The 25,656-nt window shown below is 36.0% G+C and overlaps 1 protein-coding gene across 3 annotated transcripts in view; it reads right to left on the reverse strand.

The window, feature by feature from the left end:
- Nucleotides 1-18,263: 18,263 nt before the first annotated feature.
- The window catches only part of LOC123313385 (RNA-binding protein Musashi homolog Rbp6), a 1,061,117-nt gene continuing 1,053,724 nt past the window's right edge, over nt 18,264-25,656 (reverse strand). For all 3 annotated transcript variants that reach the window (XM_044898252.1, XM_044898254.1, XM_044898251.1), the window contains one exon: nt 18,264-23,400. In XM_044898252.1, coding sequence (XP_044754187.1) covers nt 23,359-23,400 — 42 coding nt within the window. In that variant the 3' untranslated portion in view covers nt 18,264-23,358. The remainder of the gene's footprint in view (nt 23,401-25,656) is intronic.

Below are 25,656 nucleotides of genomic sequence, written 5' to 3' on the forward strand. Positions count from 1 at the left end.
GCTAAGGTTGTCCCGGTGTTCAAAGTGGTGACCCAACTGATTTAAAAAATTACAGGCCGGTCTATCTTCTTTCGAATTTTGCAAAGCTGTTCGAGATCGCACTATACCAGAAAATATATCCTGCTGTGAGGCACTTGATAAGACAGGAACAACATGGTTACCTCGGAGAAAACTTATCTCGAGCGCCAGCTATTCTTTTCACAGTTTTCCTTTCAAGAAATAGTTACTCACTGTTCTGAGGTTTTACTCACTGTTTCGGGAATTCACTGACTGTCCGGTTAATGTCTCTCACCTCTGTTGTTTCCTACTAGATATTGCACACTCCCTGCTCGGGCGCCATTTTTTGTAACGTGGTTTCCTCGGAGAAAACTTATCTCGAGCGCCAGCTATTCTTTTCACTAGGAAGAATAGCAAACCTACCAGAGTAGCTGCTAGTCGGAGACAGAGTTCGCTGTTATCTAGGGTGGTAGCGATAACGAAGTATTCAAAATCAAATTATATACCAGTTTATTCACACCTTCGGAAACTGATTACATACACAACGGGAACATGTGTAGGTATGAAATATGAGTGAATCGATCAGCAAACATACATTCTGGAAATTCGATCCGATCACGAGCACTTAATAAAGTTTATACCGGGTACAGTGAAAAATCAAGGGTTGTTCAATAAAATGCGCCAACCAGAACTGACGAAATGGACACTAAGGATGACCTCGCGAAGTGAAATGATTTGCTATACGGTATCGGGATGTAATTAATTGTATTTCTCCAGAAATGAAAAGAAACACAACCAGGGCGGATCTATTCGAGACTTCTACTCGCTACCCCAAGGGCTGAGCTCCATGACTGATAGCGAAGAAAAGGTCTATTTTTAGTGCAACTACGGGATTTCACTGACGACGAGCGGTATCTCTTATTCTATACCCCAAGGGCTTACGCACCATGACTGATATAAAAGAAGAGATTTCGATTTCAATCCTTTTACAATGTCAAAGAGATCGTGTATTACTAATCTGGCGGTTTTCTCTCAGCTTGTTTCTGAGATTCTGGATAGAACTGGTCAGGTGGGCACTATATACACTTATTTTCAGTAGACGTTTGATAAGGTTGATCATAAACTTCTGATACATAAGTTGAGAACTCAGTTTGGCTTCTCTGATGATCTAGTGAATTTTTTTATGTCCTATCTGTCGTGTCGTCAGCAGTTTGTCTACCTGGAGGGACGTTGCTCTGTACTTTATATTTTTACATCTGGTGTATCCCAGGGTTCTAATCTAGGTCCACACCCGTTTATTATTTTTTTTTTCAATGATCTGCTCCAAGGTCTTGATGGTGAGGACAGCTTTGCGAGATAGCATGGTGGAATAGTGATAGCTGTTGGGGAGCTAATTAATCCTGTTCGTGCATTGGCTTATGCCGACGATTTTAAAATCTTTTGTGATATAGGCTCTATTGAAGACTGCGTTCGCCCACAGCGTGCCCTGAACTCATTGTTGATTTGGTGTGGCAGAAATCTACTTCCATTGAGCATTTCCAAGTGCAATGTCGTCACGTAGACCAGGAAAAAGAACTATCTCTTATATAGTTATAGTCTTGATGGCAGCGTTCTGAGCAGAAAAACGGAAATAAGGGATCTTGGCATTGTCTTCGATCGAAGATTTATATTTGTTTCTCATATTAGTCATTTACTTAGTACGACGTCAAGAATGTATGGATTCATCGTTCCTAATAGCAAATATTTTTCTGACCCTGGAAACATGATTTTGCTGTTCAATGCATTTGTGAGGAGCAAACTGTAGTTTGGATGCATTGATTGAAACCCAATATACGAGCTGTTCAGAGAAGATTTTTCAAGTGATATTTAAGGAGGAGGGTGTTTATCCGATGCGAGGTTTCGATCATGCTGTTTTGTTAAATAAATTCGGTGCAGTTAAGCTTGATGTCAGGAGGGGCGTTGCTTGTTTAAGGTTCCTTCATGGACTTTTGAATGGCATTGTTGTCTGTCCCGATCTACTCGCTAGAGTAGGATTTCATGTACGACGCCCAAGTTCAAGATCCGCTCACATGTTCAACCTTGCTGCACCCAGAACAAATATATTGTTACAGTCACCTGTGTACATGATTTGTTCTAAATTCAATCAGGTCTCGCATCTCTGTGATATTCACTTTGAGTTTCCATAATATGTAAAACTTTCATTAATTTTTGTGATAATAGATATGAGTGTTAGTTTAAAATTTTTCTGTTAGCAACTTGTTTACTTTTTTAGTTTCACTGTTCATTGCTCTCATGTCTTAGTAATTAAATTCTAGTCTATAAGTTACCTACTCGCATTTTAGTTTTAGTTTATAGTTTTTGTACATTTCCTGTTACTGGGCTCTGCCTGTTGGAAATAAATCTTTTTTATTATTATTATTATTATAACTGGTGCTCCGAACTCGTACAAGCTCTCACAGAGCTTCTGATAATTGAGTCGACGGTGCTGAGTCGGGATATACTCGAGCGTCGTGAAGACCTAGTGGATTTTGAAGATTAGATGGTAGAAGGAAAAAAAGTGCGGCGACGCACTACTCTGTACCCCCGACGTAACCGGCGTTTATAGCAGGCAAGAACTACGCTGCTTCGGCGATTGTCGCAGGTAGCTGCTAGGGATCATTAACCTACTTGATGAGTCCGACCCTAGCAGTGGGACAAAACAATCACCCCAAGAGCACGCCATTCCTCAAATAGCGTGAACGCACCCCTGCACTTACCGCCGAAGGAGCAATCTAGGACTCTCATCGAAAAAATGAAAATACACAACAAACCAATGAAGAATATATAGAAAATACCGGTCAGAAAAACTTACAAAAGGAAATATCTCACGCAAAGCATAGGTACATTTGACAAGAGGCATATAAAAAAACATATGGTCCTGATTAAATACCAATAATCTCAGTTGAACCTTCCAAACTCCGTATTGAAATTTGATTCTAACCCTTCAGCCGATTCGACAGAATGCCCCCTATAACTTTTTTCCCAAGCCACTGGGATACTGCTCTTTTTCAATTAAAACTCACAAATGGAAAATCTAAAATTCCGTAGGCAAGCCCGAGCAACGTGTGAACCGCGATCAATGGGACGGATGGAACGAGAATATGGCGAGTGCTGTTGTGCCAGCGCAGCAGTACAAAGAATTAATTGGTACCGTAGCTAATGCTAACGAGTCAGTTGTTTGTCCATACGTCTGGGACACATTCAATTACTTCGCATTCCAACAAACGAATCTGATTGGTTTACTCGGATGAAAAATACGCCAATCTGCCGATCTAACCGAGTTATATTCAAAAGCAGTAACGGATCAAGTTATTAGGATGCTTGCGAGTCGTTCGGAGAGAACTATTCCGAAGGGGTTGATGAATGAGAACGCTAAATTCCACGATTTCGTGGATTTGCACGAATCGTGATGCTGATTACATTTATCGTCATTTGGAAGACCTTCTGGAATACTAGAACATTTTTGTGGAACGAGTGGGTAACTTCTTGGTTTTTTCTCTTGCTATAACCACTACATCATTAAATATTTCCTTTGAAGTTTGTTCATTTTGATGACATTGTTGGGGAGCCCAAGAGAGAAATTCGGTATTTACTCTAGCGTGTCAGATTAATATAAGGGAAGATACCTTGGACTCTGTAGAGTACCTCTACCAAAAATTAGACCTATATATAAGGAGAATTGTCTAGGACGGCCTGTCAGAATGTGATTAGTCTCAATTTGAAGTTGAAAAGGTATAGAAATTTATTTATTTATTTATTTATTTATTTATTTAGAGAACTGGGGATACAAACAGGTGTGGAACCCAAAAACAGTATCCACTATTAAGAACATGAACTACATTTAAACTCAAAAACAAATAGGTCATACAATAAATTAAGATGCATCAATACACTAGGTAGGTATAACATAATCAAGTTGAGAACAAATTCACAAATTAGATATAAAAACAATTATAACATCTATGAAAGAAGGTGTTTGCGACGAAGATAATTTAATAGGCAGCAATGATTGACTTTTTCAGGATCATTTTAATTTTTTGTGGTGTGAGGTGAAATATGTCGAATAAGTGCTGTGACTCGTTGGCGGAACGTAGCACCCTCACGAGTGGACCATGTTTAGTATAATTACAACGCTTAAATTCAATATGAAATAACTCGTGTTGCCTCAGATTGAATGACGGAATGTTAATTTTTATCCCTCCAAGAATATCAGCAGAATGCAGATCGCCGCCCAAGATTTTCGACAAGAACAAAATGTCGTTCATTTTACGTCTGTCTTCGAGAGATAATATTTCAAATTTCTTTCTTAAAATGGGATAGCGATCTACATTATGCTGTAGTAACAGATTCTCTCTGAAGGCAATGCGTTTAAGAAATCGATTCTGGACTCTTTCAAGGCGTGAGATATAGATATTATATTGAGGGTTCCAGATTACCGAAGCAAAGTTCAAGCGACTAAACACGTATGCGTAGTAGACATGTATTAGGGGTAGAGTTCTTCTGAATGATTTGCATTGCCTGAAAACATATCCGAGCATTTTATTAGCAGATCCGATGATGCTCTCAATATGGTAGCTGAACAAATGTTTTGAGTCAAGTATAACACCTAGGTCTTTTACTTTGGTTACTCGAGACAGCACCGTATCGCCAATTTTGTAATTGAAGGAAACTGGTGATCGACTTCTTGAAAATGAGAGGACGTAGCATTTATTAATATTCAAGAAGAGATCATTCTGAGTGCAGAATTCTAAGAAAGAATCCAATTCTTTCTGAATGGTAAGGCAATCCGCTAGATTTCTGATGGAAAAGAATATTTTCAGATCATCCGCATACATAAGAAAACGACAGAGCCCAAAAACGGAGTGTATGCTATTGACATATATTAAAAAGAATAGTGGTCCCAGGTGCGAGCCCTGGGGAACGCCAGACGTGCAATCAACATTCTCCGACATAAACTCTCCACCAATTGATACACATTGACCTCTCCCGAGTAGATATGATTTGGTCCAGTTCAACAGTGAACATTGAACAAACATGAATTTGAATGAAATTTTTGACTGTCATGACTTCATTCGCAGAAAGAGGACCAATTGTTTACCATGACGTGTTGACCAATTAATCTGACACTAATCAGGGGGGTTTTCCTAATCTGATAATTTTTTTTAAATATCTCCCTTCCTGTACCTCTAATCATTTCTGTATTCATTATGAAAGTCGTAGATAATAAAGTTCTATACAACTTTTTTCTGAAGTAATTTTGCCTACTCTGAACCGTTTTCGAGATATAGTATGGCGATGAATGTAGATCAGACTGGGTTTCTACATTGACCTTGGACTTTCACATGTGTGGCTAAGGTCCTCGCACATATCGCCCTTCAACTCGAAAACGGTTCAGAGTAGACGAAATTGCTTCCGACAAAAGTTGTATAGAATTTTATTATCTACGACTTTCATAATGAATACAGAAATGATTAGAGGTACAGGAAGGGCAATATTAAAAAAAATGCTTTGTATCATCTTCAAACTGTCAGATTAAGAAAACCCCTGATTAGTGTCACATTAATGGATCAACACGCAACACGTCATGGAAAACAAATGGTCCTTTTTCTGGAAAAACTTCAAATTGGGATAAAACAAATTCAAAATGAGAATAAGCAACTTCAAAATGGTAAACACAATCGAATTGGAAAAACCTAAACACATTCAAAATGGGACTAAACAATCTCATATTGAGAAATGACAAATAATAAAGCTATTGAACAAATAATTTTGAGTGTTTTGTATGGCTCTCAAATTTTTCAATTGAATTGTTCATTAAATAGCATTAGATTAAGTTTATATGAGTTGTTAAATTTTTTTCTCATTTGGATTCTTAGTTACTTCTGAACAACTCTCTCGAAATATGAAATATAACTGAAAATTACTTTTCTCAATATGAAATTGTTTAGTCCCATTTTGAATGTGTCTGTTTCCAATTCGATTGTGTTTACTATTTTGAAGTTGAAAGGTATAGTTCCTGAAGGCGAAATACGTAGCATCCCTAAAAATATCCTACTTCATCGTATGTGTAACCAAAGTCACGAAAGTAGCAGAATGGCGAATGCGCTTCATATGTGCTATCCCCACACTGTAATTCTACATTTTCAGCAGGTCAAGGTTTCACAGAGGCAAGTCGTTACCCACTTCAGTCTATTTATTATTAAAATACCGTATGAACTCCTTGAATTGAGGGCTCTATATTTCACCCAGAGTTCATTTCACGAAGGCATTAAAGTATATACTAACATAAAAGTATTACATCTAACTGACACGAATGATGTACGGCCCCACCTCGTAATAACATCACGTAAACTATAAGACAAGGCACGGCAAAATCGACAAACATATTGCCCCATCAAGCGGGCTCATAAAGAACGGCAAAGCCAGAGTACACAAACACGGGGAGCGGCAGAATGATGGGCCTATTCTTGAAAATACTGGAAATAGATATCGCTTGATGGCTTCATTCTGATATTTACATTTTGCGTGATTACGCTGTCAACCCGTTCAACGGAATTGATGATGATGACATGGATTGTGAAAATCTAAAACGATGTATGGAAGTTGAGCAGAAAATATGGATGGATGGCTTCTCGAACTGGAGAGGTAATTCATGTGGGGGAGGCTTAGTTATTTATGTTATAACGAAATGAACCTCAATACTTGATGGGATCGGCATGATAGAAAATACGGATTGTGGATATAGAACCAAATAAAGCGTTATTATTATTATTCTTATTACATAAATGCTAAGAGAGGTGGCAAGTTGCCTATTTGTGCCTGAAAAATTGAAGAAAAAAGTTACAGAATAAAAGTGAAGTTAAAGAAGAGTAGAAAATTCACAAATCATAGCAAATCATTATTCTTCTGCTCGGTTTATGGTCAAAAATGCATACTCCACCGTTGGCTACTACCTCTCGGAAATTTTCGAACTCCATCTTAAAAAAAAATGCCTCGTACTTTGAGGCCAACTCTCGATGCGAAAGAAGAGAGTTAGAGAGTAGATGACCTGCATCCATTGGAGCGACCAGTAATCAGAAGGAGCAATATCTGAAGAATAGTGCGGGTGTGTTAGAATTTTCAGTTGAGCGCTTACTAAATTGTAGATCGGGAATGTCATGTATGAAATATCACTTGGAAATTCCCAGAGAATTTTGAAAGAACATGCAAACCAGTTGAAGAAAAGATATGTTGAGTGTTCCGGTAACGAGAATGACATTCTGCCCCTCTAAATTCTGATGGAATCCTTTGAGATATCTAGGAACCAGGAAAAAAATATGCCCACGACTTCATCAGCCGAGTCAAGCGAACTACTTCAACCCGAGCCTATTCTTGAAGTTGTCCAAGACCAGGTTGTACAAAATAGTCAACAAGCAATGGACATATCTGCAGAGCCTCGATGTGAAGTAAGACCAATTAGAACTAAAAGAATCCCCCGTTTATTGAAAGATTTTGAACTCAGAAGGGAAGATGTCGAGAACAAGTGAAAATCCGAGTCACCTATTGACAGTGAAAAAAAAATCTAGTTGTCAATTAATAATTTTATGTTGTATTCTTCAATCATTTTGAAATATATTACCAGTTTCAATAAGAGAGTTTCCATACCTGAATATATGAACAAGGCATCATAAAAGTTATACTGAGCTATAAATAGACTCGTTAAACCATCTTGATATAACTGAAGAAGGTTATCAAACACTATTCGTAACTAGAAAACAGAATACCCAGTACTCATTAAAACAATACGTTTGTATACGTTTGTCTCAGGGTTAGGTGAGTTTTCAATCAAAATTTGAGAAAAATCCACGTACAGAAAAAAAAGAAGAATTCATAATGCGTTGGACCTGAGGTTAAACCACATGAACCACACGTCGGGTCTGCTAAAGATGGGATATTTCCTCTTGGTTTATCTTATCCTAGGCAACTTGCACCACATGTCGAAGTGTAAGCTTCTTCCCATAGTGTCCCAGATGGTTCTATGGGTGAAAGGTCGGGTGATCTGGAGGCACCAAGACAACATATCTACTTGATGCACACATGGCTGTCCATAAAAAATTGAAGATCTCGTCTTTCATACCGCCGCTTTCTCACCTTTTCATGGTCATCATTCATGATCAAAAAGAATCTGGATTCATCACGAAAGATGGTACTAATTTAGCCGTTTTCTGCACCATCTAAATCGATCAATTTGGTGACTATAATAGTGAGAGGTAGGAAAAACCAAGGAGATATAGAAAGGAGCTGCAATTCAGCAAATCGTTGAAAATATGATGTCAAGCTTAATTGACATTGACATTAACTGCTATCGTTAGTAGTGTCGTAGGACAGTGGCAGTTTCACGAGTGATATTGGCGGGAGGGGCATAATTTTATACTTATTTGAAATTCTGTTAGGTGTTTGAAGATTTAAAATAAGATTTTCTTATCACGATATTCCGAAAAATACAAGAACCATGCTAACGTTGTATGCTGACGACACAGGCATAGCAACTCGACACCGCAACCCAGAAGTAATAGAACGAGTTCTACAAGAAACGATGGACGAAATAAATGACTGGTGCATAAAGTGGAAAATCAAGCTCAATGGACAAAAGAGCCAAGCAATAGATATTACTGCAGAAGAGAAGACTGCGACCCACGATGAATCTAGAAGTTGTAGGCGAAAAAATCGACTGGAAGAATGAAGCCAAATATTTAGGAATAACGCTTGACAAAGGACTTACTTGGAAAAGTCATATCAAAAAAGTAATCGACAGAACGAAAGCAGCGATGAATAGACTCTACCCTCTGATAGGAAGAAGAAGCCACATGACGAAAGAGACAAAATTGAAGATATTCAAAGCCGTTGCTAGGCCTCAACTGACTTATGGATCAGTTGCCTGGGGTTTCGCGGCAGAGAGCCATATCAAAAGAATTCAGGCCACTGAAAACAAGCTGCTACGATGTGCAATAGATGCAGCTTGGTTTGTCAGGAACAGACAGATTTATAGGGACCTAAAATGGGAAACCATAACGGAATTCATGAACAGAAAAGCAGAGAAATTATTCGAAACAGCGAAAAGCCATCCGAATCAAGAACTCAGGAGACTAGTGGACTACGACCCAGAGGAAGACAAAAGGAGATTGCGAATTTACCGAAGGAGACCAAGAGACGAATTAAAAAGAGATTAAAATAAGAACAGAAACTTATCCAATACAGTGTTATCCAATAGAGGATAAACACATAAATCCCAGCACGATAGCGTGCGAGAAGAAAACCGACTAAGAGATGAACGGTTTATAGGCAAATGCCTGAAACCAATATTCAAGAAGCAGTTAAGGGATTTTAGTGGGTCTCGAGCTCAGGAGAGTGAGAATCCCCACACTTGTTTCCTCCCAGGAGAGGGTGGTTCGTCTGACTTGCCTATTTCCCCCTGCTACACCAAAAAAAAATAAGATTATCTTTATAACTAGATTGAAACTTTTCTTAAGCAGCTTCTCTAGTAATGAATCTCGAAATTTCATCGACCTCGGTGCAAACGTACGATCTTGACTTATTTTTAACTGAACCTATCTTTTTCGTATCTAACCTAACCTAACCTAACCTAACCTATCTTATTCGGAATTTTTCGACGGACAACTTTTGACATTCGTATATACCCGGAAAATTATAGTAGATTAAAATATGATACCTATTCTGGAAGGGCAGCTCTTCTTGTAATAAATTTCGAAATGTCATCGAGCTCGGTGCAACAGTTCGCTCTTGACAATTTTTTGACTGACCCCATTTTGAAAATTTTTAAAATGTCAACTTTCTTAACTTTCGACACGCGTACCGTCGTCCTAATATAAAAGAACAGATGCCGTTATGTACAAGTTGAGTTTTTGAGATTTTTGTTATGGGATTCCTGGCAATGTGTTGATCTTTCTACGGGTCAAAACTGTCGTAAAATTCTTTCGATTATCCAACTTTCGACACCAGTATCTCCCAGAGAAATCATCGTTGATCTAAATTTGTCACATAATCTGAAGAAGCAGCTCTTCTATTAATAAATTTCGAAATTTCATCGACCTTGGTGCAACCGTTAGGTGTTGACGAATTTTTAACTGATCCCATCTTTTTCAGATACTCAGATTGGGGTGACATTGATAGTCGTATTTTATCAAGAGGTTTATATCTAAAATGTATCGCGTATCGCATACGCAAACGATTGCCTTCAGAATTGATTTTTTCAAGAATGATGTATCCGGTTTTATAGTCTTTGATGATCCTCCACATTTCACATGAGCGTTCAAAGCACAGTTTAGACACAAGTCTATACTGTGATCAAAGATCTAAATTGAAAATTAGACTTCATTGGACTCTGTAAAAGCGAAAAAGCTTTGATTAATATCAAAGAATCATACAAAACTGGTTGAAGGCTACCTTTTCGACTAACCATGGTTTGGGCAATTAAGGGAAATTCAAAGCGGTTCTACAAAATCAATATCGGGTATCAAAGTCCTCCTTTAACCGTACCTACTCATTTTTTTTTGTGAAAATAGACGATAACACAAAAACAACTATCTATATATTATTGAAAAAGTGATTGGTTCTGACTCAGACAATATGTTTATTCCTAGGAATTCTTTCGAATAACTTCATCAATATTGTGTGTTTTGTTTCATTCTATGTCTTGATATACTAATGTCAAGTTAAATGCAAAAAGTGTTGCACTATATGCTACGGAAAGAAACTCGTAAACTGATTATGGAAACATCCCCAAGTTATTTTCAGATGATCAATACCTGTGTCAAAAACTCAAAATTCCACCCGGCACTAAATGCAAAACTAGCAATTCGATAACATTTCACCGTGGGTACTTTTAGTATGCACTAACCCGGAATACTTTCAACGGAAATAGCCTCATTTCAACCCCATCATCTCATCGGAGTAATTGGATATGGAGAAGGCTTTCAACGACTCCGATTAGGTTTTCACGTACATTTTTGGGTCAGCTCATACGGCATTCGTTTTAACCGGTAGCTTGGACCGTTTCCGGTTTTGCCCTTTCTGAACGAGCGGGTTGCTGAAAGAGCAGGATGTATGGTTAGCTCCACCAGCTACGAATGAAACGTTCGAAATTGAATTCTCTCATTGCCATTTCACATCGGAATCGGAGTGTTTTTTCACTGGTTTCACCAGGGTATGGTACGCCGTGTTGTTGAAAATATGTTGAAAAATATGAACGGTATAATTCGTTGGAATCAAAACAATGCCAGTTCTTTCCGATTCATTCATGAGGATTAAGGGGAAGTAATACCTAAGGAATCTCCATTCAAAAACGGCGTTCACTAGTTCCTTATTTACGCTTTCAATTTCTCACGTGAAGCGTTGATTTTTTTTTAAATTGAAGTTAAAGGACGTCTTGATGTCACCCTGTCTCTTTTCTTTCCAATTTACGGCCAGTTTCATAATCAAACCCAAAGTCCCTTTAATTTTAAAGCTTCCTTTAACCCTACTAAAATGACAGTAGAGGAAGCTTTAAGCTCAAAGTGACGTTAAATTCGATTATGAAACTGGACGTTAGTTGTTTTTTTATGAGAAAAAAAACTTGCTTTCACAATCATTTTTCGACGGTTTTTAGACATATTTCGACAAAAATAACGAGGGGATGACATCAGCGATTCGATTCTATATACACTGCGCAAAAAAATTAACGCACATTCTGAAAATCTCAATTTTAATGAAAGTTAACTCTACATTGACTTTATAACTTATTTTTCATATTCTCTCGGGAAGGTTTTGAACGAAACAAGACACATTAAATGGAAGAAAAATTCAGGATTTCACCGAATCTTATGTGAAAGAAGAGAAATGAACAATTTTCATAATACTGAAATGCTGATAAGTGATATAATACTTGGTATTTCTATCCCTTGCGTTAATTACAGCTCGGCAACGAAGGTTCATACTCAAAATGAGTGATCTTGAAATGTTCTGATCTAATCCTTCCCAGATTTCTCCGAGTTGGATTCCTAAGTCATTAAGAGTAGCTGGATGATTTTCTGAACTTCTCAGCCTTCTATTGAGGTTGTCCCAAACCTGCTCAATCGGATTGAGATCTGGACTTCTTGCTGGCCATTCCATTCGAGAGACTTCAACCTCTTCAAGGTACTCCTGAACGATACGCGCACGATGGGGTCTGGCATTATCGTCCATAAAAATGAAATTTTCACCAATGTATGGGGCAAATGGCACTACATGCTCTTCAAGAATGTTATGTACTACTTCCCCTTAAGAGTTAGGCTTCTACTTAAGGCAGTATAAAATCATTCATCCAAACGAAGGCTTTTCTTCCTCACGATAATTTTATAATATATAGGTATTTACTGATAATATTGCCTCACTCATGATTCATATATAAGGAGCCTCTGAATGAATGGATACTAATGAAATACCACATACGAAAAAATCTATCCCCTGTAGAAATGCTCAAGGTTTCAAAATAATGATTCCTACTAGACCACGTTGTATTTCTTTTTTTATTCATGTAAGTACTACGAATAAATCAAATATATCGGTTTTAAGTAAAAAAATGTGGAAAACTGTATGAATAGCTGTTGTCAAACATCAATCCCCGTAGAAATCTATTTTTTCCAAATAATAATTTCTTCAACACCATATTAAGTTTCTATATACTGGTGTTACAAATAATTCAAATCCGTTGGTTTTTTCGTGTTGAAATATTCTACATGGAATGAACCAATATACAGGGTGACTGGGGACGTAAGGGACATCGGTTTAGTGGAGATAAGGGATATGAAACTTGAAGAGGGAGTATTGTTAGTTTGATTGTCCCATGAGTATATTGGTTTCAGAGTTTCAGAGCGATTTATAAAGAAATGCTAAAACTGCGAACTTCCTTCCATACCTTCGTTTGATATGGCAAATTTTTCGCTGACATACCACAGGAACACTACTATGCGCATTCTCCATCACTTCACACAAAAAATTCTAAAAATTGCAGGCCCATCAATCTGTCGCGAACAAATACCAAGTGAGATATGGAGTGTTGAAAAAGGGAACTTTCCCCATGTTTTCGTTGGTGGAGGGCAACAGTTATTAAATTGAAATATTTTATATGTTGACATTGTTTCATCATTTCAAACTAATACACATAAGGTTATCCGCCTATTGTTTGTGTGATACTACTACGATCAAATTATTTTATAACAAATCTGCTTTAGTATTCATAATACTCATTGTGAATGGTTGGGTTCATAGTATTGGACCAGTGAAAGGTACCTTTTAATATACATTTCAAGGTTTCAGAAAAGGAAGCTTAGCTTCAAATCTTTCATGTACCCTTAGAAACATCGATGAAATGAGCAGAATATTGAGAGCCTATTGCGAAAATATTAGAATATGTTCTATTTTCGACTCCCCATATCTCAGATAGGGTGCGATTTGACACCATGTTTATTCAAGAAATATTAATATTTTCAGACAAGGAATTACTTTCCGCATCTTTGCCACATCTCAATAAACATGGATTGTAACGTCAGCAAAGTGAATAGGTACAATAGTACACCAGTACTTCTTAAGAGTGTTCTACACCGTTTTAGTGGTCAGTTTAAAAAAAAAATGGATATCCACTTATTTATATGGGGTTTTCATTATAATTCAATTCAATCAGTTCGTCATCTAGGAAAGACAGAAATTCGTAAAACGGAAAAAAAAATAGAGAGATATGGAAGAAGCGAATAACGCCGACGTACGCTAATAACGTTATGCCTATGCGGTAATGGAATAACGTCTTGCGCTATCTGGCTCAGATTTTAGTCGTATGGAAGATACGAATTTACGTTATTAGCGTAAGCAACAGATGATCGTTAAATGTCAAAGTTTGTTTTCGATATTTTCTAATGCTTTTTGGGTTGATGTTATGCTGTTTTTGTGGATTATGTGCGTTTATATGGATGCATATCTACAGGATTAAACTGTATTGAAAAATACCTCTTCACAGTGATGCTTTCATAATTTTAAAATTTATGGACATAGACCTATAAGTGGCCACTACAATAGTTAATAAGAAAAAATTGGAATATCATCTGGGGGATATGTAGAGATAACGTAGAATTATTTGTGTACTGCTTTACTGCCATCAAGCCATAAGCCAATGTCCAATCTAGATGTTTCAACATTTATGAGTCTTAATAACAAAAAGCTCGATTTGAACCCTTTTATTTCCTATTGAAAACAAGTTACATAGTTCATAATCATCAATATGGGATTGAAATAGATACTCAGAATTAAACACTGGGATGGAAATTTCTATTTTCATTCGACTCTTCCTTTCATGTGACCCATTAATTGAAGATATACACTTTTACCTTTGGTTATTAGATTATTCTCGAGGAACTCATTTTGTCTCTTCTGCTACTATTCTCTTAAATAAAATTCGATTCAATGTCAATTAAGAGGCCCCTGTTTCAAAACATAACCTATTTCTGTCAAAACAAATGGAAAAATAGAAGTGCGCAAGGCAACAAAACAACGTTAATTACGAAAACGTGCTACGATTCCACGCGTAAATTACGGTATGCGGTAACATTAATACCGCCCGTTATTCTGAAAATGGAAATACGCATGCGTCGTAACGTTAATAGCGCTTGACGTTATTAGGTACCGCATGACGTTACAGATGCTTCCATATCTCTCTATTAAAAAGAATTCTTCATTGAAGAACAAATATTTATTCATGTAATTAACTTTCCGATGTGAAATTATCTCTTCTATGAATTTCCAGATGACAAAATTTCTCGAAAAGTCTCGCCATTCGCTACAGTTCGTATCTTGGTGAAATTGAAAAGAGACGTTCGTTAAGTGCTGCCGTTTTTTCCACGAAAGTGGAAACTACTGTAATATTCGAAACTTCTACTCATCGTTCAAGTGTTCTGGCAACACCCCACATTCTGCTAGTCTTTCCTAGTTTCCGCCTTATACGCATTGTGAGAAAGTCTTGTGGTATAAACTCTTCTTAATAGGGATGTGGATCATAAAATACCAAAGATAAATGTAGTGCTTGTCTAGCGACTTGGACTCCCCATGTCGATGAACTTGCCTCAAAATTCAGCAACAATATATTTGCTCTGCGTGCTCTATCCGGGTCTCTTTCTAGCGGTATACTCAGAATTGCATACTTCGCTCTGGTAGAATCGCATTTGGGATGCGAGGTACTACCGTGGGGAAATAGCTCACACACAAGTAGGGTTTTCTCTAGAGATGTGCTGTGAGTATTCTGGCTGGACTAGCATATCACGATTGCTGTAGAGAAGCATCCAAATATCTAAGTCTTCTTACTTCTTCGATTTTCATACATGAAAGCATTATTTACGCCACTGCAATAAAAACAAATTTCGCATACAGTCGAATATCCATGATAATGATACTCGAGGAAAGTCACAGATTCGTGTGGACTTCGTTAGACTCAACTGATCACAGCGGCTTCCACTCTACTGCGCCACAACCCTGTACAACAAACTTCCGGGTGTGGTTAGACTCTGCCAAGAAGACAGTTTAAAAAAACGGATTTCATTTTCAAAAGATGATTCATTTTATTCAGGTGATGAATCTATGACGGTGGTTGACACAAATTTTATTGTGAGTTGACAGTAATTTCGGAAACATTTCATGTTGAATAGTCTATTATTATTTTGTTCTCCTGTACGTGAGGTCATATTCCAGATTTTTTCTATACACTATACATGTATGCCAATCACTCTCTCATTGACTTGTTTGAACAATAATGTATTGTAAAACACCAATAAATATATCTCTTTCTCTCTACAACTCTCAAGAAGCCTATCGATAATAATCGTACCCATCGAAAACGAAAAAAAAAACACAATCTATTTATTATTTGTTCATTAGAGAGAGCGAGAGAGATAAAGAGAGAGAGAGAGAGAGAGAGAGAGAGAGAGAGAGAGAGAAGTCGGATAACATGCAGTCTAGTTGATCTTCGTTGAGATAGTGAAAAGTAATTTTTATTTTATAGCATTTTTCTGTGCATTTATCAATACGTAATGAGAACCCTAATCAAAAATTTGAGTGCAGTAGAAGTTGAATACAAATATACGATATTATTCACTTTTCAATGTGGAAATTCAATATGGCTGTCATAAGGAATGATGATAGCTTTGGAGTATTTCAAATTCTCATGGAAATCATCCGTGGAAGAAAGAAGCTATAAGCAATTCTAGAAGATCATCTATTTCAGATTTACCATCAAATACTTTTCTTAGGTTATATTTATATATTCCGTGATCGAAACTACAGCATTTATTGGGGATCTTTTGTGATCGCCGATAGCTGGTTCTGGACTTTTAAGGCTACGGGTATGTCCATAGTTCTTGAATGAACTAAACTCGGGACTACTATTTTTTTGTCTAGGCTCCAAGCGATCTTAGGTTAGTTTGTTACCTGAACGGCTGACAAACATGGTGAAGCTTTTGACTCCACATCTGACCCTTTCTCGAATTTTCTAGGAATGCTGAATGAATTACGTAAGAGTTATTCAAATATCCATTCTTTCATACCCAGCCTAAAATGAATAATTTTCAAAACTACAAATGGTGGATAGAGGTATAAAAGACCTTTGAAATTACGTATCTTTTATGATGTATTTCGGCTTTGAAAATCAATGAATTACGTAAGAGTTATTCAAAATTCCATTTTTTCATATCTACTCAGCCTAAAGTAAATAATTTTGAATCTACAAATGGTAGATAGAGGCATAAAAGACCTTTGAAATCATGTATCTTTTATGATATATTTCAGCTTTGAAAATTAATTAAATAACGTGGAGGTCACCCCACCTAATACAAAAATTCTCACTGATAGTGTTAATCCGCATTAACTTCCTGGTCTACCTGGGGCTCATCCTCAGAAATATACCTATGAATGACCATAAAATATCATATGTTATTTTTTTAAATTTGACACCAGTACTTCGTAATACCCTTAGCTTTGCGAATGAAGTATAGAATCTTCATTTATAGTGTGTTGAAATATTCTTCTACTACCACCCCAATTGCCAGCTACTTTCGTAGCAACATCGAGGCACACTGATAGGTTCAACCATTCTTCAAAATTTCGATTTCCTCATCTATCTTTCAATTATTTCAAAGTTCTACTTGAATCAATGTGTGTGGACCAGGTGCCTATGAAGGGGGCGGGGATACTCCCCCTACATAGGAGGGTAAGCGTCTGGCCCCCCGGTTTACTAGCAAATTAAATATTCTATACTTACCTCATTTTTTCTCTTGCTCATTCTTACTGCTTCTTGGCGAAAACACAAGGCTTTTTTAAGTAACACAATTTCCTGTTTTAATATTAACAATTTAAATCTTTTTCGGCTTTTGCTACCGATTCATTTATTAAGGAACGAGGGTACTGAATAAAAGTCAAACATTTGAACAATGTCCATATTATATTTTATCCCACATACACACGGCACGTAGTGAACCTTGTTTTATATCATTGTAATAATTATATTATGTACATTGTAAGAACGTGTAATAGATATACATGAAGGTCCGAGCCTTTGTCGAACAAACACTATCGAACGTTTTTTTTATCAATTTTTCCAATATTTCAGGGCTCAGTAGTGGTTGCCCGACACAAAACATAATTTTCATATTATGTTACAAACTTTTTATCTGTACAATCATCCTATTATAGCAAATACGTCATTCGCCTTCAATATTATCATAGTGTAAAACTTTGTTATTAAGAATATGCCACTTATATTTATTATAGTTGTTTATCATATTATATTCTTAATGTAAAAGTCGAAAGCATCCACAGAAGGAATATGGTTATTGCTTTTTTATTGCAAGAAGCCTTTCACGGCCATAACACAAAGATTATAAACATTGACCAACGAGTACGCCACTGGAAATACACAGGATTTGTCCTTGAATTCTGGACACCATCTCCAAACATTCATATTTTCCCTTTTGAACCGGGGGTCGTTTCCATTAATCTTCGAATTTACATAAATTTGTCTTCAAAATGAGGTAGAATTTAATGAACTCAATGAGAGTGATACAAGATATCAGTGGCTACTCGTCGAGAATGGATAAGGGCTGCAACACAGGGATAGGGAGAGTGTCGTGTTATATTGTGGCGACACCAAACCACTTCTACAGAGTAAAATTAAAGAGTACAATTATATGTATAATATAATATCAATATATACAGCTTGTATACACTTAATGAACAAATTCTAAAGTACGTATGAAAGTAAAATAACAAAAGGGCACGGGGCGCCTTAAGTATACAAAAAAGGGGTATTTTTCATAATTTCTTCCTAGCTAAATTCAATAACCCCCTTTTCATGACAGTAGATTGAATTCATAAGCAATTTTTTTCTACAATATCTAATTTGAATCGCGTTTTATTGTGAATGAGGACGAACAGTGAATTTTCAATTATTCAAAGACGAACTGGCGTTTTTCACATTTTCAGATGAAATGTGTAATGAAATTCCATTTTACTGTCATGAAAGTTTGCAAGATTCAAATTAAAGTAGCAAAATTTGGACAGCACATTTCAATTTTCAGTGTATAGTAAGGCCCACGATATACAGTTTTAATCATACAACTGAAAATTCACAGTGTGAACAATATTGTCTATAATATTCCATACGGAAAAAAATATTTTATATGAAACCTCTATTCTAGCCTCTAAAAATTTCGGAAAATGTACCTTTGAACGTATCACAGAGCCTGACTCAGAAAAAATCCAAGAAATCTGGAGGCAGTAAACCAGCATGATGAAACAAAAGAAATGTTCAAGTTCGATAAAATTTTTATGGATTCAATGTTGATTGGTACATTTTATGAAATTGGGCATGCAAGACCGTGATCGCTTATGATATGTTGTTATATGAAGTCTGAGGCTATGTAAGTGTTGGAATGTGCCTTGACCACGCACTCATGCCTGAACACCATGTATAATCAACGGTCATTATTTTACGCAATGAAAATCTCAATCTCGTTCAAAAGAGAACTATGTGCTTATGACGAATAAAGGTTGGATCTCAAGAAAGTGTTTCCTCGATCTACTCCAGATGAATATTATTGACAACTTCGAAAAATCAGATGGGAAGCCGTTGACATGTACAGGGTGCTGATATTAACTTATCCCTATAACCACTTAACGCGAGAAAATAGTTTATACATATCAAAATATATAAATGAAGGTATTTTTGGATTACACTAGCTACATATACCGTATTGCTCTGGATTGACATTAAAAATACTTTGGTTTCACCAAATCAAGTGAAAAAACGAAATAATACGCAGTCCATGTATTGACATTAGTATTGACATATTATACCTTTGGTCAATTTTCACCATATTTGGACGGAAGGTCATCACCGGACCAGGTGCTGCCTTCTGTCTTTCTTTTCTCGTAGTCCACCAATATTCAAATCCAAACACCTAAACTTTTCTGGTGTTTGATATTCTTTCGAAAATTCACTCTGATCCGAAAAATGATATAAACATGTTAGGTGTGAACTGATTTTTCTGATTTTTTAATTTTAATAACAAGAATAGTTTTCAGAAAATGCTGAAATCCAGTGAACATAAAGGAAAGAAATCGATAAAATTGGATGGTCGAAATTAAGCAATTTTCGATCATAATCAGAACGTGTTTTTTAGTGGTTCTGTGAAATGGTCATATTATTATGAGTGAATATTTTACCAGGTCTAATAGAATAATAGATGCGTTCGACAGGTCATTAAATTTGAATATTGGTTTAGTCGCTGCCAGCCCCCAAAATAGGACTCATTAAATAAATGCACGATTTCATAGAAACGCGCTTCTAAACTCTACTATTAATAATCAGCTAACGTTCAATCGTTGCTTTACTCTGGCCGTACGTACGTCCACATTAGGTTGACGTTCTCTCCGGTGTAAAAACTGGAATTTTTATTTCTATCATCGATTAATAAAAATTTTATTTGCTTTGTTTCGACCTACTTTTCTTCTATTTAACTGAATCGGTCTAAATGGCAGTTTTGCTAACCAAACCTCAAACAGAACCAGTCGTTTCACGTTATCTGTCAAAAAAACATTCATTTATTCTCTTGACAAAACGAAGGATGAACAACATGTAAGTAGAGTTATAACCGCAAATGTGTGAAGGAGGAAGAGAAAACAGATAAAATGAACCAAATGTTCGACGAATACAAAAAACGAATGTAGGGAAAACTAAGACGTTGATAGAGAATAAATTTATCAGTTCAACATCCTTTCCGGATCGAAATCATTCCATTTCATGATGTTACAGTTTCGAATTCATTAGAATGTTCACTGAGGTGGACTTAGTCGACCATTTACGTTTCTACTCTGAAATTAAGTTCGTATCGTGGTATATTTGTACTGAGGAGACAAGCGAGTGCTGTCATTTGGACAACACATGATATTTCTTTAAAAAGCCACCACCAACTCGGCGGATTTCATAAAAAAGGGAAACAATGATCAAAAATGATAACACACCATGTATAACCTACGTATTGAAAATTGAGAACAGACAGTTCGTTCCTGCTCGGATGGGAGTATGAAGCCCTACACGGACTACAGAGATTATTGTAAAAGTGCGCATGACAGATCTATGGAGATGCAATACTGAAGAGCGCGATTCCATCCGTCACGAAACGAACGATTTCGAATTGATCGATTGTTTTTATAGAATATTCACTCGATAACAGGAAACATTTATATAACATATAATTTCAATTGATCTGACCTATACTAAACAGTGAGACAGACCTACTGTTAAGATATTACAAGAGGAATACGTCAAAATTCTACAAGCTACACAGACAGCCGGTGCCACTGACCGGTGAACGCTGCGTGAACTCCGCCACTGTCTTTCTTAGTCAATATCACGCTATCGTGACTACAATCGATTGAACGATAAAGAACTCATTGAAAGTGTTATTCTCGTGCAGCATTAGGAATACCATTTTTTTTCTTATAAAAATTCAAAACAAATTCATTTAATATTTTTCAATTGCAATCTATCGACAATTTTTTTTCTCTATTTTGTAACGAAGTTTCGAGGAGAGGCCGATCAATGACACCAATTTAAATAACAATAATAATTATATACAAATCTCTTAAATAAGTATCCAAGTTACAGTATCAGTTTCACGCGCAACATACAATATGTGTTGCAACAACACAAACACTTACCATATTATATAATTTGTTCTTCATATAAATAACTAATTCATGAACTATAATAATAATAATATGACGAAATAAAATTTATATAAAAACAACTACTGAATAACGTATAGTAATGATGAAAACAAGGAAATAATATGATAAAATTACCACGGCAATGTGGCTAATTCACCAATTGACAACATTGCCCAATTGGTCCTTAATTATAATATAATGTGAGGATAATGTATCCCATTTTAAAGATACCCTGTAATATATCATATGTAATAATTAACGCAAGTCGTAACTAATAGTGCCTGTGTTTGGTGGGGTCCACTCTTTCGGTAGTCGCCGAGTTTTTTGTCATCAGCGACAACGTATAACTAATCGTTTGTAATATGGCAGTTTTGCACGATATTACAAATAACAATGCTCTTTTTCATTGCGCGATTAAACGTTACTACTTGGTTTATATGATATTACCAAATTTCTAGATGATAAAATTTAATTGCTGAGAGTAATTGCAAATGTTTTTTCTTTTTAGGCCTTATATCAACAATTTGATAATAAAACAATGATGATTCAGTATTCGGAACCACTGACTTGGATGAAATGCAATGGGAAAATTGTCCTACAATTTAACTAAGCATTCTGAAAGTTTAAATTTTAGGCTATTTTCTACTGAAGAATGATATTTGTGCGATTTCAGGAAGGACCAATAGGGATCTTGAAATATCATTGAAAAAAACTTATTGACGAAATTAATGTTCATTGTAATAGCAGGACACATTCAGAGTATTAAGGAATCACTGACCAAAATACCCCCATCTTAATCCGCAATTGAAATGGAAACATCATTAAAAGCTTCATTGACTGATATGATCTATCTACGATCAAAAAATATGAATGAAAGAAAAAATTTTCACTAAACTCAATACATTTAGGAGATCGTTTAAAGCTTTTTCATAGGTGAAGTTGAAGTATCCAAAACAATGAAACACTCCAGGAAACTAATTAACATAACGAAACAAATAATGTGATAAAAATGAATAACAATCTCAGTTACTGCATACAGCAATGATGAAATTCAAAAATATTTTTTTTGTACCCTCGTGCATATTTACCTACTCTCCCGTACTCACTTCAGCTCCGAAAGTAAAATTCACTTTCCCGCACCAGTGCGAAAAAGTGAATTTTTCCCTGCTAAGGGCTGAAAGTGATACATTAGAATCGAAATTGACAAAGCAAGAAAAACAGTTTGTAGAAAAAAATAATCTTTTCTACTCACGCCTAAAGTATCTTCCCAATTTTATTTTTTGTGCGGGAAATTGAATTTCTACCCGAAAGTGGTACTTTCGTAACTGAGTGGAAGAAAATGTGGAAAATAGGTCGTGGTATTTTAAACTTCACATCTATGTAATAGTTGTTAACATTTCAAGTCAGGGAAGATTAAAGGTTGAATTCCGCCTTTCAAATTAATATTGTCAGAAAACATTATTTGTTTCAAAGGGTGGATCCCGAGTTGTTTCAGAATGAGTTTATATTTGAATACATACATTGTGCCTTATTCCAATGAACATTTCTTTCGCTCCTAATCCGATAATTTGATGAAGCTTACCTGCACCGGACGAATACAATGCGCACGAGCAGTAACGAGAAAAAGTAGTCTGTAAATCGGTATCTCGGCGGCTGCCGAAGGTAGAGGGCGCAGGAAAAGGGGAGAATTCTGACACCAAACATTACAACAACAAGTGTAGCCGCGCCTGGCGGAGTGCTACAGTTAATTATATTATTAAATATTATACACACAAAAGTGAATGTACAAGTGCAGATGTAAGACGACTGAACACAGTAGCTGCCTAGTCGAAATTGAAGCACACGAAACGGCAGCACTGACTGAACGTAAACGTGTGCATGTACCAGGGGTCCCAAAAAAAGGTATTCGACTGATCGCAGTACTTTCGGTTAGGTAACCGATGAAAATTTCAGGTGGTTTGTGGGATCCCCGTAATTAGAGCTCCCGACTGATCACAGTAGCTGCCTAGTCGTTTCTCACAAATACAATAAATCCTATCGACTTCAGTGATATCCGTTAGTGAAAGCAGCTGGAATCAAGGGCCCCTGAAAGGAAAGCTTCTATCACATTTTTTTCGGTACGTTCATTGTAGGGACATTGAGGTAAAGATATGTCGCCAGCTGTGTAAGTTCGAAACTCGATATAATTCAAATCTTCTGATGCGTAATTGAGCAAATTGATGTGAACATAATATAATGATTGACGAACCTTAATCGAACTTGTATTGAATTGAAATAATTGGACTAGTCCCGTCTCGTCCCAAGTCACGTGGAAGACTCGTAGACTCGTCGTTCATAACGTTTTTTGAGAGCAAAATATTTATACCTAATAATTATAATAATAATTAATTCAAATGCATACCACTCGATAATATGAAACAACAAATGTTACGATCTGAATTGAGCAAGCCAATTTGCCAGGAGAACGTTCCACCCAAGAAAAGCAGATGCTGACAATGGTTTCAATCTGGACGAGATTGAATCGGACCTAGTTTCATACTGAGTGGCGCTCGACTGCTGAAGTTAATCAATTCCCAACGTTTTTTCAACGGAGAAGAAGCTGTGTTGCTCTGACGAGGTCATATGAGAACGAAACCATGGTCAACATTTGCTTTTGTTCGGTGGAACGATTTCATTTAGTGTCCCTGACGATGGCAGATTGGCTAGCTCAATTCAGATCGTAACACTTATTGATGTTCATATAAGCCGGTAGTAGGCATCTGATTTAATTATTATTATTGTATTCATTGACCCCCTGTTCATGCGTGTTCCTTCTTCATTCTAATAATTATACCGCATACTCTAAGCTAAACTAGTTTACCTTCACCCACCTGAAGATTCTATTCCGACAGCGAAACAAGTGTCGTGGTTGAAAAACTCAGATATTTGCTATTGCGTAAATTCTTGCACTAATTTGTCAGGAGCAAATCAAGTAGAAAAAATTGTTGCCAGACAATGAACTGAAAAAGGAACTTTGAAATTATAATTATATATAGTAACGTTTCGGAGTCTATATCAGACTCCTTCATCAGACGAAGGTCAGTTTCTTAAAATCTTTTGAATTGTAGCTTTTATTTATTTGACATTAATTGTTGATACATAGAAATAAAGACTGCATAGAAACGTTGATTCATTTAATTTTGAAATTACCGGATAATAGTTCCTTCTTCAGTAAATTAATCCAAATATAACCTATTCCTACCGAACAATTGGCCAAATTATTATTTTGATCCAACAAAATACACGTGGACTCTTTAATCTTTCGTTTATAATGATCCGGTTCTGTCATTAAAATTTTAGTGTTATTTCAATCCATCATGTGGTCTACTGTATTAGAACAAACATGATCTGCGATCTGTGATCTATTAATTTTTCTATTTTCAATATTATTTTTTTGTTCGCGTTCTCTTATTTCTGGTGGTCTAGACGTTTTACCTGTATAAGTTTTACCACAAATACAGGGAATGTTGTAAATACAATTTCTTGTTTTAGTTTTTGTTAGTATAGATCTCAAATCATTTTGTGTTTTAAAAACAGTTCTTATGTTGAATTTGGAACCAATTCTTCTTATTTTTTCTGAAAGGCCATAAACATAAGGAATTACATTCAATAAATTTGCTTGTTTTTGACGGTTTGTTGGTTGTTCCTGATCATTATTATGATTTTGGTTAGACCTTTTCCTTTTTGAATTTAATATTGCTTTTTCAATAAAATCTGTCGGGTATTGATTATCCCTAAGATATTAGATTTCTGATTTCGGGTGTAGATGAAATCAAATTAACTCTTTCATAAAATGTTTTAATAATACCTCTTTTTACACTTACTTGGTGATTGGAATAAAAATTTAAATATCTATTCGTATGTTCCTTTTTTCGGTATTCGCTCGTTTCAAAATAATTTGAAAACTTTCTTATGAAAACATCTAAGAATGAAATTTTATTATTCTGCTCTAATTCCATTGTGAATTTTATTGTAGGTTCTTTGTTGTTAATATGATAAAAAAAATTTTTAGTTCATTTCTATCATGGGAGTGAAAACCCTAAAAAGTTTCAGAAAATGTTGGAAAACTCATTTTGTGAAAATCGTATAATATGTATCACTTACTGATGAAACAGTAATAAAACAACAGTTTACAATAAGAAATGACGAATCATCAGTATTCACATCAATTTGCACAATCTTTGTGACAGAGTCCGAAGAAAAAAATTTTTCGGTAAAATCTGAAGACATAACGTGTTTTTGTGAACACAATGAACGTCAACTGATACCAGCCAGCGAAACTAAATGATATTCAAAATGTAA

Source organism: Coccinella septempunctata, chromosome 5 (assembly GCF_907165205.1).
Source record: "Coccinella septempunctata chromosome 5, icCocSept1.1, whole genome shotgun sequence".
NCBI classification, from domain to species: domain Eukaryota; kingdom Metazoa; phylum Arthropoda; class Insecta; order Coleoptera; family Coccinellidae; genus Coccinella; species Coccinella septempunctata.